Source organism: Bidens hawaiensis, unplaced genomic scaffold (genome assembly GCF_021521415.1).
Source record: "Bidens hawaiensis isolate Kalapana, Puna unplaced genomic scaffold, B.hawaiensis_p1.1 tig00002924_1, whole genome shotgun sequence".
NCBI classification, from domain to species: domain Eukaryota; kingdom Viridiplantae; phylum Streptophyta; class Magnoliopsida; order Asterales; family Asteraceae; genus Bidens; species Bidens hawaiensis.
The window spans coordinates 980,167-998,665 of record NW_027491157.1 but is presented as its reverse complement, the minus strand read 5'-3'; the positions used below and the strand labels follow the sequence as shown (position 1 = coordinate 998,665).

Genomic DNA, 18,499 nt, shown 5'->3' with positions numbered 1-18,499 from the left:
AGGTTGCTTTGAATCGGCGCGAAGTGAAGCTGCGTGCGCGGCAAAATACAGTTAAGCTGGCAGGGTTTTCGGCTGAGCGCATCGGCTACCACATTAGCCTTACCAGGATGATACCGGATCTCACAATCGTAATCGCTGATGAGTTCGTTCCATCGGCGTTGCCTCATGTTGAGTTCCTTTTGATCAAAGATATGCTGAAGGCTTTTATGGTCAGTGTAAAGGATACACTTAGTACCATAAAGGTAGTGTCTCCAGATCTTCAAGGCAAAAACAACTGCACCAAGTTAGAGATCGTGAGTTGTATAATTCTTTTCATGAACCTTAAGTTGCCTTGATGCGTAAGCGATAACCTTGCCTCGTTGCATAAGAACACAACCGAGACCTTGGTTGGAGGCATCGCAGTACACGACAAAATCATCATTACCCTCAGGTAGCGCAAGGACAGGAGCTTCACACAACAAACGCTTGAGCGTTAGAAAGGCTTCTTCTTGCTTCGAGCCCCAAATATACGGTTTACCTTTGTGCGTTAGAGCTGTTAAAGGCAAAGCGATCTTCGAGAAGTTCGAAATGAAGCGCCGGTAATAACCAGCTAAGCCCAGAAAGGAACGGATTTCGGTAGGAGAAGATGGCGTAATCCAGTTCTTGATTGCTTCAATCTTGGATGGGTCGACATGAATACCCATATTGTTCACAACATGGCCAAGAAACTGTACTTCATCAGACCAGAATTCACACTTGGAAAGCTTAGCATAGAGTTGCTCAGCTCTAAGCTTCTGCAACACCAACCGAAGATGTTGCTCATGCTCGGCCTTGGTCTTAGAATACACCAGAACATCATCGATAAACACAATCACGAATTTATCCAAGAAAGGTCTACACACCCGATTCATTAGATCCATGAAAACGGCGGGTGCGTTGGTTAGACCGAAGGACATGACCAAGAATTCAAAATGGCCATAACGAGTTCGAAAAGCAGTCTTCGGAACATCTTCATCGCGGATGCGCAACTGGTGATAGCCAGAGCGGAGATCAATCTTGGAGAAACAAGAGGCACCTTGGAGTTGATCAAAGAGGTCGTCAATACGCGGTAAGGGATACCGGTTCTTAATGGTGAGTTTGTTCAACTCGCGGTAATCAATACACATGCGAAACGAACCATCTTTCTTTTTAACGAACAACACCGGAGCACCCCAGGGCGAAGAGCTAGGGCGGATGAATCCTTTAGCAGTCAACTCTTGAAGTTGGCTTGCCAATTCTTGCATCTCGGCGGGCGCAAGACGGTAAGGAGATTTAGCTACGGGGGAAGCACCAGGGACAAGATCAATACGGAACTCGATTTCACGAGCGGGAGGGATACCAGGAAGATCATCAGGAAAAACTTCAGGGAAATCACGCACAACAGGGATATCGCGAAGCTTCTTCTTTCCTTCATCGAGTTTGACCACATGGGCTAAAAATGCAATACACCTTTTCCGCATGAGCCTTTGGGCTTCGGCGCAAGACATAAGCTTAAGACCACTGGAGGGTTTTTCGCCGTAGATATGAAGATCACCGTTTTCTCGAGGTATGCGAATCATCTTCTTGGCGCAAATAACTTCGGCGCGATTATGCGTAAGCCAGTCCATACCAATAATAACATCAAAACTTCCAAGAGGCATGGGATGAGATCAATCAGAAAATCGTTTTCGTTAAGGTTAAGCATGCAATCTTTAATCACTGAGTTAATTAAAACAGTTTCGCCATTAGCCAATTCAACTGAAAAATCTTCTTTTAAGTTATCGCGCGGTCGCGCAAGCTTCTGCTCGAAGGCGCGAGAGATAAAACTTCGATCGGCGCCAGTATCAAAAAGTATAGAAGCATAAAATCCGTTAAGCAAAAATGTACCATTAACTACGTCATTATTCGCTTGCGCTTGGTGCGCGGTTATGTTAAAAGCTCGTCCGCGTGTCACTTGGTTCGAAATCTGGTTCACCGGATTCGCTTGTGTGATTTGCACTTGTAGCCTCGGGCACGCGTTCCGGAAATGACTGGGATCACCGCAGTTATAGCACGACCTAGGTCGTGGGTTAGGGTATGTTGGTTGTGGGTTCTGCGGGTAGACGGGTGGTGTTGGCGCAATTGGGTTGGCGGGAAGGACTCTACAGTTTTCTGCAAGGTGACCAGCGCGGCCACATCGGTTACAAAGTCGACATGGGACTTGAGGTGGGTGGTGAAGTCTACAGGTTGGGCAGAAGGGGTGGTTTCCTGTGTAAGGTTTCTTAGTTGGCGGGGCAGGGAGTGCTGGATTGGTTAAGGCATAGTTGTGGACTATAGGGGGAGTTGGGTAGGCTGACATAGGGTTAGGCGCGTATACTGGAGGTTGGTAGATGGGTTGCTGGACTATGGGCGGGTTGGTAAGCGCGTAAGCTTGTCTGCGCCTACGTTTCTGGTTATGGTTTGAGGGTTCAGGTTTGGTTTCTGCGGGTTCAGGGACAGTTTTGGTGGGTTTGGTCTTCTCAGTTCCTCGCAGGAACAGGGTTCCTGCTCTGACATGGTTGTCGCTAAGCACAGCGGCCAACTCGATGGCGTCAGAGAGGGTTAGTGGGTTCCTGGCCCATACAGAATCTTGAATTTCCATGGGGAGACCCCCAAGGAATTTCTCTATGGCTCGGCGGGAAGGGGTAACAAGGTGAGGGACAAGCAGGCTTAGTTCATGGAAGCGCGTCGCGTACTCGCGCGCTTCACCGCTGTATTGCTTCAAGTTCCAGAATTCTTCCTCCAAGCGCTTAACTTCGTTGGGAGGGCAGAATTCTCGCGTCAGAATTTCCTTAAATTCCTCCCAGAGCATGTTGGAAGCAGCTTCTGCGCCACGCGCATGAGCTACTCCATTCCACCATGTAAGCGCTCTAGATTCCAGGACACTGGAAGCATATAGGGTTCGTCTGTCTGAGGGGCATTGGGTGTGGAGGAAAGTGTTTTCTATTTTCTCGAGCCATTGGAGCATTACGGTGGCTCCTTCAAGACCTGTGAATTTTGGAGGGTTACCCGCGTTGAAGGATTTAATGTTGTAACCAGAGGTGTTGGTATTGTTTTGGCTCAAAGCTTGGGCTATCGTGGTGGCCATTTCCTGGGAACGTTGCTGCGAACGTCTGCGCGCGGCTTCTTTCTTCTTGAGATGGCGACGAGATAGCGGAGGCATTCTATAAAAATTTTAATTTTAGTTAATATCTTGGTTTTAGCGCAAAGTATAACCTCGAAAAGCTTGGTTTCACGGAGTCAGTTACTGTCAAAAGTTAAAGTAAAATAGATGACCCTAAATGCAGACTTAATAAGGTAACAAATCCGAATCAAGAATTGACAATTCATGTATCACCATGACTTTCCGAATTCCCAATTTAAAATATACGAGCAAACGAGTATTGGAGATTGATGATTCATGTATCACCATGACTTTTCAATCTTCAATATAAAATGTACAAGAAAATGAGTATTGGAGGTTGACAATTCATGTATCACCATGACTTTTCAAGTCTCCAACCTCAGAACATAATCGTAAATGGAAATTGAAAATCAACTATTCATGTATCACCATGACTTTTCGGATTTTCAAATCCAACAAACGAATATGTAAGTAAAATCAATAAAAATCGAAATTCAATCAAGAATCGAAATATTGCGGAATAAAACATAAAATCATATACTGCGCAAGCGCGAGCATATTCATAAATAACGAGTAATTAACAATAAGCGCGCAAACATGAGATTTCTCTCATGCGCGAGAAGGGACTCTTAGGTATTCTAGGCCGTTACGTCTAACCACCTATCCTAAAGTCAACCTGGCTCTGATACCAATCTGTAACACCCCGACCAAAGGCGGATTATACATCGGGGCGCCACATATTGTTTCATTACTCGTGACACTATTGGGTGTCAATATTTAATAAATACATTCATTCGCACACGCGCAAGGTAAACACAAGATAACATAAATCAATATATTATAAGGCAAAATATTAGAACAACAAATAACTTGTCTTGATACATTTTAATCTAGGTCCAAAATAAAGAAAACTTCCTATGTGTCCACAAGCTCCAAAACAGCTACTGCAAACCTGAACATGTGTTAAAATAAACGTCAAACACTTGCGTGTTGGTGAGAAATCAAGTTTAATACAATACATAGATAACAATAAGTCTGCGCGCAACATGTGTATGTCTGGTTTTCAACGAGGGTGTAATCTGATCGGGACCAACTCTAAGATTCATAGACTGCCAGTGCTCACAATTGAGCTCACAAACAAGACAAACTGTGCATGTGAAAACAAAAGAGAAAATCATAAACGATAGTTCTCCCGTGTTCATCTAATGGTACCATGAGAACTGCGGAATAGACCGACAAGACGGTTAATGATCCACACATACAAATAAACAGCCAAGTCTACGTCCTCAACACATGGGATACTGCGCGACTAAAGTTCATAAACAGTTTAAGACTCTAAGTTTGTATGAACACATGAACATCCCAAAACATTAAAAATAAAAGGGATTAGGTACGAGATTACTCACTTGATAAACGATGCGGTGTAAGATAAAGCAAGAACCAACTTTAAACAAGCACAAGTTAACCTATAAATAAGATTATTGTTTTAATGATTTGTTTTAGGTCTTGATTATAAGTTAGCATAATTAATAAGTAAATTATTATATATATAATATGTTACCGGAAAAGCAGGACAGAACAGGGAGGAAGACGGAGGCAGAGAGGAGGCGGCAGAGAGAGCAAGGAGCAAGAGAGAACAGGAGAGATTAAGTGTTTTGTGTGTGTAGTGTTAGGAAAAATAACATTATTATTTATAGAGAAACCCTAGGAGACATGAATCCAGAAAAAGGGGAAAAGATCTCCAAAAGCAAAAGATTCCAAAAGCAAAAGATATCAAAAGATATGGCAGCTGCAGGGGGCAAGATAAAGCTGACAGGGAACAGTAAAAAGGCATGGGAGGTTCAGATAAAGGTACTGGTCAAGCATGGAAAAAGCAGATCTCCAAAGATAATGTCAGTCACTTTTTCTGCCAACCAATGGGGTTGGTGCGCATGCTGCGCCGAAAGTAACTTTTCAGACATAAAGCAGATTAGGTCAACAGCACAAAAGATAAGACATCACAAAAGCAAATGGCTAGATTCAACAGAAGAAAACTCAAAGGGTTTAGCGCGAGAAGGCTAAGGCGCACCGCGGGAAGAATCACATTTCTTAGCGCGCCGCGGGAAGAACTATAATTCTTCGCGCGTCGAGGGATGAACTACGATTCTTAGCGCGCTGCGAGAAGAACTACAAATCCTTAGCGCGTCGAGGGAAGAACTACCGTTCTTAGCGCGCTGCGAGAAGAATTACAAATCCTTAGCGCGTCGCGGGAAGAACTACCGTTCTTAGCGCGCTGCGAGAAGAGTTCGTCTCGCGTATCGCAGGAACAACTGGTCTTCACGCAGGCTTCCTTGAAAGGAGTCTGGCGCGTGGAGCTGCGCAGACAACCTTAGGCGGGAAGGAACAAAGGACAAGCAAAGAGTTAGAAGAAAAGGAGGGAAACAAGGCTTAAGGGCGGGACGGCGACAAGAGGAAAAAGAAGGCGGAAAGAGAGAAGAAGAGGGACGGGACGGCGGAAAGAAAGAGAGAGAAAGAGGCGGGAAGGAAAATATATTATTATTATTAAAAGTAAAATATAAGTATAAATAAATATTAAATCATAAAAGAAAGAGATCGGGTCAGAGAAACGGGTACCTGGGTCGGGTCGGATCAGGGCAGATGTCACAGGAAGTTTGGGCCTTATTGGGCCGGGTATGGTGATAATCGGCCTCACAAGCCCATTAAGGGGATTCAAGCCCAAATGGACCTAAGCCCACCAATTGAGCCCAAATGGAAGCTTATGGAAGCTAAGCCCAAGTTCAAGCCCATGGATTACAACGGGGTTGAAGAAGATGCTTGACGCATTTGGATGCGGGATCAAGTGGGAGCTACAACATCCACGTGTCGTGTGTCCCTTAGGATCGGACCTAAGACACACACTTGTTTCGGCTAACAAGTGTGGTCTAACTTAGTGGCTCGTGTCTAGTATAATTGTGTATGCTTGTTAATTGATTGTTTGATTATGTGGTTGTTAGATATTAGGATATCAACTTCGTCACATAGAATTAATTAACAAAGCATAAAACGGGTTCTAACAATTATCGGTAATCACGTGACACGTAGTTTAATAAAATGGATTTATTAACTAGCCGTCTCACGCCCATAATAAAATGGTTTTATTATAAATTAGAATTTTGAAAATGGTTTCAAAATATCATGTTATTAAATGCATGTTAGAACATGATTTAAAGTTTTACAACTAGAATTATTAAAACTAAAAATCCCTTTTAAAATTAAGGATAACAAGTTAAACACCATCCTTTTGTATAACGCTTAACATATTAGTAAGCTCTTAGTGGGAAAAAGGTCACCTAACCGCGTAGAGTAAATTAATATGTTGAGGTAATATTGGCATATAAATGGGAAAAAGGTCACCTAACCATTTGTATGTTGATATTACAAGTTGATACAAGTAGGACGACTTAAATTAGAACCATGTGAAAAGGGTTACCCAAGCATGGGGTCTAATAGGTGTTGATGGGATAAACATGCCGACACGAAATATGATTTCGAACCGGTCCCATAAAATCTAGAAGTTGCAAAAGGGTTTGCAATTGTTATGAATAACTACCTTGATAAACCGACAATGGGAAAAAGGTCACCTAACCGGAGTCGGGTTTATCGTTGGATTCTAGATTTTAATTATTAATTATATTTGGTATATATAAAAGGGTATTAATAATTAAAATAAGTAAAACACTAAAATGAACTTAATTAAAATTCTGCAGATGGCCGCACACGTCGACGACAACATAATCCCTAACGTCCAAAATGTATCTCTCCGATCTATTCTCGCTAAAGACCGTCTTAACCACAATAACTTTTCGGATTGGTTCCGAAATTTAAGGATTGTTCTAAAACAAGAAAAATTATATCATGTTTTGGAAACACCTATCCCCAACGAACCGGAAGAGGGAAGTGAGGTCGAATATATGAATTGGGTCCAACACACGGAAGATTCCATTCAAGTGTCATGCCTCATGTTGGCGACTATGGTTCCCGAAATCCAAAAGGATTTCGAAAACCATAATGCGTACGACATGATTACTCAACTTAAGGAAATGTTCCTTAAACAATCAAGAGTTGAAAGGTTCGAAACGGTTCGAGCCTTGCATGCATGTAGAATGGATGATAATCAACCAGTTTCAACTTATGTACTTAAGATGAAAAGTTACATTGATCGCCTCGCCAAGCTCAATTGTCCCATCTCAAAAGAGTTAGCAACGGATTTGATCCTTAACTCCCTGTCGAAAAGGTTCGACACTTTCGTGTTAAATTATAACATGAATGGGTGGGACAAAAACATTGGAGAACTTCACTCAATGCTTAAAACAGCCGAGGCGAGCATGGGTAAAAGGGTTTTACCCGTGTTTGCGATCAATGAAGGTAAATCCAAGAATCGATCTCAACCCAATTCTAAGGCTAAGGTAGCAAAAAGAAAGGGTCCTCCTGTGCATCTTAAGGGTAAGGGCAAATCACCGGTTATGGCAAAGAAACAAAAGGTTGTGGAACCGAGGGGTCATAAGGATGATCCTTGTTTTGGTTGTGGGGAGACCGGACATTGGAAACGCAATTGCCCGGTCTACCTAAAAGAGCTAAGAGACAAGAGGAATGCGGGGCATGCCTCGGGTAATGTCTTTATGATTAATATTGAGCTAAATCTTATTTCTTCTAACACATGGGTATTGGATACCGGATGTGGAACTCATATTTGCAATTGGTTGCAGAGGTTCAAAAGGAATAAAGACTTAAAGAAGGGCGAAGTGAGTCTATTCATGGGCAACGGTGCAAGGGTGCACGTGGTCGCTAGAGGAGACTTCACTTTATCGCTTCCAAGTGGTTTGGAAGTTGTTTTGAGAAATGTTTTGTATGCTCCTAGTTTGACTAGGAACATTATTTCCGTGCACCTTCTTAGACAATGTAACTTTGACTTTAAATTTGTAAAATCAGAAATGCATGTATCATCTAATGGTATCTTTTATTTTAAAGCTGTACCAAACAACGGTATTTATGAATTGGGTCATGACAATACCTCAAATAGCTCATTATATCAAACTTCCACTAAAAGACTCAAAAAGGATTTGAGTGATTCCTACTTTTGGCATTGTCGTCTTGGACACATAAACAAGAATCGTGTAAATACTCTCCAAAAGAATGGTCTTTTGAAAACAAATGAGTTAGGTTCGTTTGATGAGTGTGAATCTTGTATTCAAGGCAAGATGACCAAAGAACCTTTTAAAGGTACAAATGAGAGGGCTAAGGACTTGTTAGGTATCATACATACGGATGTATGCGGACCTCTCAAGCCCACTAGTAGGAATAGTGAAAGGTACTTCATTACCTTTACCGACGATTTTAGTCGATATGGGTATGTGTATCTAATGAAACACAAATATGAAGCCTTTGAAATGTTCAAGGAATTTCAAAATGAAGTACAAAATCAGCTCGACCGAACAATCAAGGTACTCCGCTCCGATAGAGGAGGCGAATACCTAAGTGATGTTTTTCAATGTCATCTTAGAGATTGTGGAATTATTTCACAGTTCACTCGTCCTGGAACTCCTCAACATAACGGAGTATCCGAGAGGAGGAATAGAACACTGTTGGACATGGTTCGATCAATGATGGCACGAAGCTCACTACCGCCATCATTTTGGGGATATGCGCTACTTACAGCGGCTCGTATTTTGAATATGGCCCCGACCAAAAAGGTGGATCGAATACCCTATGAAGTGTGGCATGGAAAGGTTCCATCCTTTTCATATTTAAGGGTATGGGGATGCATAGTTTATGTTAAACGTGACACCCCAAATAAGCTTGAGGCTCGATCCATCAGGTGTATCTTCATAGGATACCCAAAGGATGATATAGGATATATATTCTGTGATCCTAGTGAACAAAAGGTGTTTATTTCACGCAAAGGATACTTCTTAGAAACTAAGTTCCTTATGGAAGGACCTAGTGAAAAAAGAGTGGAACTTGAAGAGGTTCAAGAATCACTGGATGATACACAGTTGGTCGATACTAGTTTTCAACACGAGGATGTTGAAGGTGATCAAATGGTTGATCATAGACACGTTGCTCGCAGATCTAGTAGGATTAGTCGACCTCCCAAGAAATATGGATTTCTCGTGGATGATTGCTACTTGGTCGATTCGGATGAACCGATCTCCTACAAAGATGCTATGTCACAACCTGATTGTGACAAGTGGCTTGAAGCCATGAGCGCCGAGATGCAATCCATGCACGATAACCAAGTTTGGGAATTGGTTAATCGTCCACTTAACTCCAAAATGGTTGGATGTAAGTGGGTCTTCAAGAAGAAGACCGATATGCATGGAAATTTAGATACAAAGCACGACTTGTAGCAAAAGGTTTCACGCAAACTCAAGGGATTGATTATGATGAAACCTTCTCGCCGGTCGCGATGCTTAAGTCGATCAGGATATTATTTGCCATTGCAGCTCATTTTGATTATGAGATATGGCAGATGGATGTCAAGACCGCTTTTCTTAATGGATATCTTGAGGAAGATGTCCATATGGTTCAGCCTGAAGGTTTTGTCGATCCATCTAATCCTGACAAAGTATGTAAGTTAAGGAAATCAATCTACGGGTTGAAACAAGCATCACGGATGTGGAATCATCGTTTTAATGAAGAAATCAAAGCGTTTGGTTTCGTCCAAAACGGTGATGAGGCGTGTGTGTATAAATGGGCTAGTGGGAGTATAGTCATGTTCCTTATTTTGTATGTCGATGATATACTTTTATTTGGAAATGATATACCAAGTATGGAAAACGTTAAAGCGTGGTTAAGTAGTCGTTTCTCAATTAAGGATCTTGGAGAAGCGACATATATCTTGGGAATAAAAGTCTATAGGGATAGACAAAGGAAATTGATCGGACTCAATCAAAGTGCGTACATTGATAAAATCCTGAAAAGGTTCAGGATGGAAAACTCTAAGAAAGGTTTGGTACCTATTCCTAGAGGAACCGTGTTAAGCTCATCCCAAAGTCCTAGCTCTAAGGAAGAGCAGGATAGGATGAAGCATGTTCCTTATGCTTCGGCAATAGGATCTATTATGTATGCAATGATGTGCACTAGACCGGACGTCTCGTATGCTTTAAGCATAACGAGTAGATACCAGCACAACCCAGGTGACAGTCATTGGATGGCCGTCAAGAATATATTAAAATACCTTAGAAGGACTAAGGATATGTTTTTAATATATGGGTCTGGTGAGGAGGAACTCGTCGTAAAGGGTTACGTGGATGCGAGTTTCCAAACTGACCGAGATGATTCTCGGTCACAGTCGGGATATGTCTTCATTTTGAATGGAGGCGCTGTCTCCTGGAAGAGTTCGAAGCAGGATGTTGTCGCGTTATCCACTACAGAATCTGAGTACATCGCCGCTTCAATGGCAGCCCAAGAGGCTGCATGGATGAAAAAGTTCATCATGGATCTAGGGATTATCTCTATCATTCAGGAACCCCTAGAGATATTCTGTGACAATGAGGGTGCTATTGCACAGATCAAGGAGCCTCGTGCTCATCAGAAAACGAGGCACATTGAGCGCAGATTCAACTACATAAGGGATGAAGTTGAAAAGAGAAAGATATGTATTCATAAAGTTCATACCGATCAAAATATTGCGGACCCACTCACGAAGCTCCTCGATAGGCCAAAGCATGAGGGTCATGTTTGTGCATTAGGACTTCGGTATTCTAGTGAGTGGATTTAATCTGTATTTAGTGTTTGTATAAGAACGAATGTAATGGGTATCTCATGAAAATTAATTATGTTTTAATTATTCAATGAGTTATGTTCTATATTTGCATGTTTAATCCATGAATGACTTATGTTGTTCTAAACGTCCGTAGTCGATCATACTTGTGGGAACAAGTATGAAGGTAAGACTATTATGAACCCGGATTGGTTGATATTCATTTGATGAATATAGGGCATAGGTTTGCCACCAAAGTTCATAGATATTTGTGGGATACAAATATTGGACTGACCCGCTCTCAAGGATCACTGCATGGAGTTAGTGTAACTGATCATAAGTAATCCTTAAGTAAAGGCGAGTATCATTGTGTCCTTTGACCTGAGATGCATATTGGATCTGGTTTTTCATCAAGTCTGATAACTTGACTCTCTTCTTTGTTATTTCGGTAACACGATAACGTGTAAGAAAGAACTCAGATATCATACGAGATGTCAACAAGGGTGTATGCAGTCAAGATGGGATTTGTTCCTCTTATGTGTTGAGAGTTTAGATGTCTAAGGCCTGTTAAGTTAAATCATTGAGAGAATGATCACTCTGTGTCTCTTCGATTTGACAAGACATCTAGTAACAAAGGGATGTAGTGATAAGACTTACCTATATCATATCAAGTATGGACTTGAAGGGGATGATGTTATTGAATGGCACTTAGTCAAACACACTAGGGGTGGTGACCTGTTGTTAGGCGGTATTCACCAATAGCATTAACTTCTTATGAGTCACGTGGAAGTGGGAGATTGTTGGAATACCGTATGCCCGAGACACATAATTAGGTTAATGTGGCTAGCCGTGTTTGATCCAAGTCGGGTCATACCCAATAACGAGTTAGACACACACCAATTATGTATTTGTTAAGATAAGATCTATAAGACAAATACAGAACACGACACATTCAGAAAATCGGGTTTCTGAATACTTACTTGAAAGTGTTAAATAAATTAATTGGTTAATTTATTTATTCAAATAATTATTATTGGAATGATTATTTAACTATGTGTTCTTTTATAAAATGGTTTATAAAAGATGGGGTGTTTATATATTTTATAAAGTATAAAATATATTAAAATTAAAAAAATAATATATATATATATATATTTTGGGGCCGGTTTTAGGGTGGGCCCCTCACCCCAAAGATTTGGTCAAACTTTGTCATGGTTTTGGTGGAGCTTGAGTGATCTTTACTTGACCAAAAACTAACACAATATATGAAAAGATTTGATCATCTTTGAATGGTAATATATATAGATATTAAAACAAGTAACATAGTAGACTTTCAAGTAAGCAAACCAACTTTTCTCTCTTGTTCTTCTTGGTTCGGCCGAAGAAGCAAAAGGAAGAGGATTCGGTTTTAGGTTTCAAGTGTTCAAGCTCCCTAACATAGCTTGGTGTGTATTGGAGGCTCGGGGTACGAACCATTTGAGGTTTTTCTCCTTGAAAGCTAGCCAAGAAACATCATCATCTTCTTCAACCATCAACTACATCTCTTAAAGGTTTAAGAATGTAAGTTTTACAAGCTTTGATAGTTTAGTTTTTCCCGTATTATTTGATCCTTAGTCTCGGGTTTCTAATCTTAAGATTAATGGTAATCTTGAAACAAGAATAAAGGGTTATTCATAGATTAACACACATATGAACTTGTAATATATATATTTGGATATATGTACATAAAGTTTAAAGATAATCACGCTTCCGCCTTAATTAATGACTAGTTAAATGGTTAACTAAGTTTAAAATATCCATAGAAACCCAACAGAAAGTCCACTAGTGAACTTCAAATAAAAAATTTAAAGATAAACCGTGCATCAATCATAAAAGGTTAAATTAAATATATACCTTCCATGGAAGAGAATCACATGGGATAGGGTGGCAGCCAGCGTTGCAAAGCTTAGACCATAAGCTAGTACAAACAATATGCTAAGGTTAACTTTTCCATACTCATCATATCCTGCTTGATTGAAGGAGAACGATGTTTGGTTCAAAACCTTTGAAACATTGTACTTGGTTCCATCAGTATGATATGTCTTGAAAGAGTACATGGGAAATCTTCTTGCCTCGTACCAATTGTTCCAATAAGATAACGGAATCACCATGTAAAAGATGATCACGTATCCGACCAACATATTCACCATAGCAAACCCAGGGGTGGCTAAAGGGCTTCCGAGGAAACCTGCAACCGTCGCCCAATCAAGGCCAAAAGCTCCAATACCGAACCCTTTAAGGCCCGAGCCGATTTGCTGGGCTTTGAAGGAATCCTTCCATATCCAGCATACAAACGAGAGTGCGGTGATGGATTGGAATAGGTAATTGGGAACCACATAGTATGCAAAGCTAGATATAAGCACAATTGTGAAGAATTGAACTCTTGATAGACCCCCTTTTGGCCTCTTCTCTTCCTCATGTAATGCCCTACAGTTCAAGATCAGGTTTTTATTTGATTCCGGTTTTTTTCATGCGCGGACCCACCCTTACGTGATGAGTCTACCCACACCCATAAAAAAATTATGAACTTTTTTATTTTTTTTTAAATAATACTAGCTAGGTTTGGAGTTTCCAGGATAGTGGACCAGACCGAAAGTATGTAATCAAGTTGATAAATACTGAAATTTAGTGAGGGATGAAACCTGAACAAGGAGACTTGAATAAGACTAGAAGGCCACCACATGTATGGAGAGTCAACTAAAAACTTTCGGAATAGACCAGCCCATCCAAATCCAAGAAGCTGTTTATTTTCTCATCCATAAAAAAAAAAAAAATCCATCAAAGATAGTAATAATACCAATACTTATGCAAATAGTTCAGTTATACCGATTGTGTTAACACGCTCAGTGAACCTGCGAACCCATTTATTTTTATTTTTTAACAATCTTTTTTATATGGTAGCTTGAACTATTTTGTACTTTTATGCCAAATACAATAAACTGTTATGTTTTAGACACAATTGCTTAAGATATAAATATAACAAACAACCACTAAATGAAATTCTCTTCTGAGGTTCAACAGATAGCGTTTGTGTCAACCAGTGAATACATGTGTCGTGTTTAGCTTCATGTATGTGACACGATTTTGGGTTTATATTGTGTTCGGGATGTGTGATCCACCAACCCGCAAACATGATATATTTTAGGGCTTTATAAAAACGCATAACGTGAACTATGTCAAGGGATAATCATAAAGCCAAATCATGTGTGAAACATGCCATGTGCAGTTTGTTTCATTTGTCAGACCCGAAATCCATTGTTTGGAATCCTTGTTTCAGACTCAACGTTTTCCCCCAATTTACCGATTTTGGATTTAAGTCCTTTTCTGTGCTTTAACCTTTTATTTTAGTTATTTAAGAAGTCAATTTCATGCAATCAACTTCAGTCTTCCAAACTATAATTTGTTTGAATCTGCCAAATTTAGAATTACTTATAAATCAGGGTGTGATGTAATCGTGACACTCGATATTATATCATTTTTTTCTTAAGCTTAATTCTATGTATTCTATCAAACTCTTTTTTTTGGTTGTATCTTCTTAACTATGTATTAACTTAACGAACATAACATGTAGAAACTAACCTGAGTACTTTGTGTTAACAACAAAGCTGCAAGTGGATGAATGTCAGTATGGTAGAAGGCTTTAACAATAGTAATAATCCCAACCGCGTAAACCCAACTGGAACCTGCATTCGCTAATATAGTAATAAGCACATGTTCCTTCATGTTGAAAGGTCCCGGGTTCAATGAAAATGACCATCTAAGGATTCTAAATCTTTTTGTGGGTAGACTTGCTGCCATTATTTTTCCAACCGGAAGAACAACAATTTGTGCTATAACTGAAGACACTGATAGCGCGTTTTGTCGGTAACCGAAAAACTGGTTCAAGAAAGCAAGAACACTACATGATATGATGCCTAGAAACCATGTCCGGAAAGTTAAACAAGGCAGTGTTGGATCGTCAGTTGTCGGGACGGTTAATCGCACTTGCTCCACCGGACAATCATTGACCTCTAGTTCTGGATATGAAACTTTAATTAACGACAAACATAAAATTTGAAAGAAAATCAAAATTAAGCACAGTAAACAACTTTCCTAGTTATTCACCACCGACGAATTAGCGACGGACTCACGACATCTGTGACTTATTCTGTAACAATCTAGTTTGTGAGGGAGTTCTAAACTTCTTTTACGATGTATCTTCACCACAAATTCATTGGAATCCTAATATTAATAAGACTACTAGCTAATTCTTACCGTTACTTAAATTCTTTTTTCTTTTTTTTTTCAATTTTTCATGATGTTTACAAATGTGTTTAAATTCTCGGAAAACTAAACCATGAACTACACAAAATCACAATCAATGACCTCTAATTCTGTCATGTACTTTAATTCATCAATAACACAAATTTTGAAATTAATAAAAAATTAAAAAATTCGTTATTTTCTAGGACCAAGTAGCGACGAGATTCACGACAGACCATTAAGGACACATCACATATTGTGTAACATGTAGTTTGTAACCGATTTGAGACGCCGTTTCGGACTTCGTTATTTTCATCACAAATCCGTCATTTATAGCAATTTTTAAATTTTCATCACAATTAGCTTATTATTTCTAAATTTTTTTTCCATGTTACAAATATCTTGAAATTCCCGGAAATATAAACCAAAATCTATACTAAATTCACAAAATTTATTATGTGAATTGACAGAATTGTCAGGATATCCAAATATAAGAAAATAGATAACGAGATGAGGAAAACTGCCACTTTATCGGTCACAAATTCAAAAAAAAAAAAAAACAAACAAACAAACAGAATACTTAATTGTTGTAAAAAATCCCGACTATTAACCGCCTATTCATCACAGTTAATCTCGATTAATCACTAGTCTTCAAACCACCGCTGACTAGCACTAGCGATTATTACAACACTTCAAAACTTAAATACGGATGTCTCATTTTAGTAACACGAAGTTAACGCACCTGGTTGTGGACTGACTTTTTGGGAATCAGTTTGTGAAACATCCATGATTAACTTTTGAGGAACTTCATGCAAAATGCAATAAGGTTTTTATAGGGTCGGCAGATTTGATGGCTAGAATATTCCCCTTGGACTCACCTCCAACTCTCATGCCAACTCCTTGAACTTAGTTTCGTATGTATGCATCAAGACACATACAAAAACGTTCATTCATTGTCTTAACTTTTTCATTGCATTTAAGGACCAATAAATAATAATTGCACTAACAATAATTTGCGACAAAAAGATATAGTTGAAAAATGTGACATAAGAAGATATGGCAAGGCCGGACAGGCACACATAGAGCAAAGATAAAAACACGGGTCTGGAGAATGAATATGAGGTAGAGAGAAACATCAACTTTTGTTTTCAAGATAATTATACGTGTAGTAAATATATCAGTTTGGAAACTAGTGCCATCGTTCCTTTTCAGTTAAGTTACCTTTCGGTTTTCATTAACTTATAAAGACTCCAAATGATTGCCTTAATTAAGTAATATATACCTAAACTTTTTATAATATTTTTATAGTTACAGTAATATGTCATGGGCCATTCTTTCTGTCTCCGTTTGTGTCGGAATCAAGACCAGCCAATCCGTCTCGCTTATGATAAGAGCCTGCTAGTTTCATTATGCCTTAGACTCTTCATGCGAGTGGCAGCATCTCACGACCGGCGACGCGTTCGTCGTGCAAGTAAACAGGGCCGGCTTAAGGATTTTTGAGGCCTAAATCGAAATGAGATTTTATGGCTTATGTCAATTGTTTAAAAAAACCAAAAAAAAAATGCTAATAATGAGTCTTGAACTTGGCACTTGACAAGCTTACCACCAAACACACAAAAACATTAATTTCTAATTTGCTGATTAAATATACATCTATATATAATGTTTTTTTTATTTAGAGACCTTAACTAATTGTGAACCTAAAGCCTATCTTCATTTCCCTATAAGTAAAACTAGGCATGTATACATCGATTATCCTGTGAAGGTTGTGCCCGATAAAATCTAAGAGAAGCCAACAAACCCGAACATTTAAGCACACCAAACAATTCGATCTTCAAATATTTGCACGCTTCGTGGCAAATACACTTATGTTGATAGTAAGTTCTATTTATTTGCACATGTGAAAATCATTATAAAAAATTAAATTGACTATGAGCACAAATAAAAATAATGCACGTGTAGCGTGTAAGTAAAAGCATTTCCATTCCTTTCATCAAAACACTCCTTAACTTTAAAATTTAAAAAAATCTTGTAAAAATAGACTCCATCCAATTCCCTATTTCTATACCCTAACTCTATATATTAAAGACCTGGTACAGTAACTTTTTATATTTGAAAAGCCACTGTAGCGCCCCTATCTTAACAACATCGCCATTCACCCGCCCAATTCACCATCTCCCGCCCATCTCACCTCATCTCTTCTCCCGCTCATCTTCCTGCCTCTTTTATAAAACTCTCAAGTAGGGTTTATCGGCCTTCTCCATTACCTCTAAAGCAAATCAAAGGCAAAATCAAAATCAAAATCAAAGACAAAAGTTGCAACAGGTACTTCTCGTATATATCTCTCGGTTTCAGTATGTTTATTGTATGATCAAAACTTTGTATGATTTGGAGGTGTTCTTACAAATATGTTGGCAGGATAAATAGAAGTTAATTAGGGTTTGTAGATGTTCTATTGCCATGTTTTTGGAACCTAATTTAGGGCTTAGGGTTTAGTAGTTTTACAAATTATATTGCAGAATTAAGATAAAAGGGAGATGCAAAACCTTTAACTTAGAGGGTTAAAACACTCAAATAATATTGGCTAACTAAACATGAAAAATTAATACATTTTAACTTAACTTGTGTGTTGTAGTTGCGTCTTATTTAACACTTTACATGGCATATTTATTTGAAAGGCTTTGAAGCTGGGTTTAAAAATTCTTTGATAGGGTATTGAAATTTATTGTTAATTTGAGTCATGTTGATATCATATATGTTGATGGTATTATTTTGGTTTTAATTAAGTGTTGTTAAAATATTGCTTTATTCGAAGCCGTCTCTAGCCTTATATGTTTTTGCAACGTATATGTGTTGTTTTAAATTATGTAATCTGCTTAGACCTGCAAGGCTTCATAATTCGACTCTGTTTTGCCCTGATTTGGTTTATGCTTGGTCATAATCAGACTTTGTTTTGCTCATGTTTCTGTATGTTGTGGATAATACTATTATAGACGTAATTATAAACTAGGTTTCGGTTCAGTCTTTAACCGAAACTGAATTTTGTTAAAGATCGAACCGAGTTTGTTCTAAGACTGAACCGAAAACTGAATTCATTATGTGATTTATAGTTTGGTTGCGGTTCATAATATGTGAATATGGTTGAAAGCTAATAACAAACGTGATTTTTCTAGTTTCTTCTTTACTAATATCCAATAACAGTTTTAATACAGTGTCACTTTTTGGTTCAATCTAAAACCAAAAACGAATCTGTTCAATTGCATCTAATGAGTAAACATTCTTATTTTTTGTTCTCCGCTTCTTAAGCAGGCTGGGCAACATAAAGATTTCGTGTTTGA

At 39.0% G+C, this 18,499-nt stretch overlaps 1 protein-coding gene across 1 annotated transcript in view; it reads right to left on the bottom strand.

The window, feature by feature from the left end:
- The window catches only part of LOC143621666 (oligopeptide transporter 5-like), a 30,586-nt gene extending 14,585 nt beyond the window's left edge, over nucleotides 1-16,001 (bottom strand). Inside the window, exons 1-4 of the mRNA XM_077093022.1 lie at nucleotides 15,904-16,001; nucleotides 14,499-14,935; nucleotides 13,562-13,659; nucleotides 12,774-13,346 (exon numbers count right to left, since the gene is read on the bottom strand). Coding sequence (XP_076949137.1) covers nucleotides 12,774-13,346; nucleotides 13,562-13,659; nucleotides 14,499-14,935; nucleotides 15,904-15,949 — 1,154 coding nt within the window. The 5' untranslated portion in view covers nucleotides 15,950-16,001. The remainder of the gene's footprint in view (nucleotides 1-12,773; nucleotides 13,347-13,561; nucleotides 13,660-14,498; nucleotides 14,936-15,903) is intronic.
- Nucleotides 16,002-18,499: the final 2,498 nt, after the last annotated feature.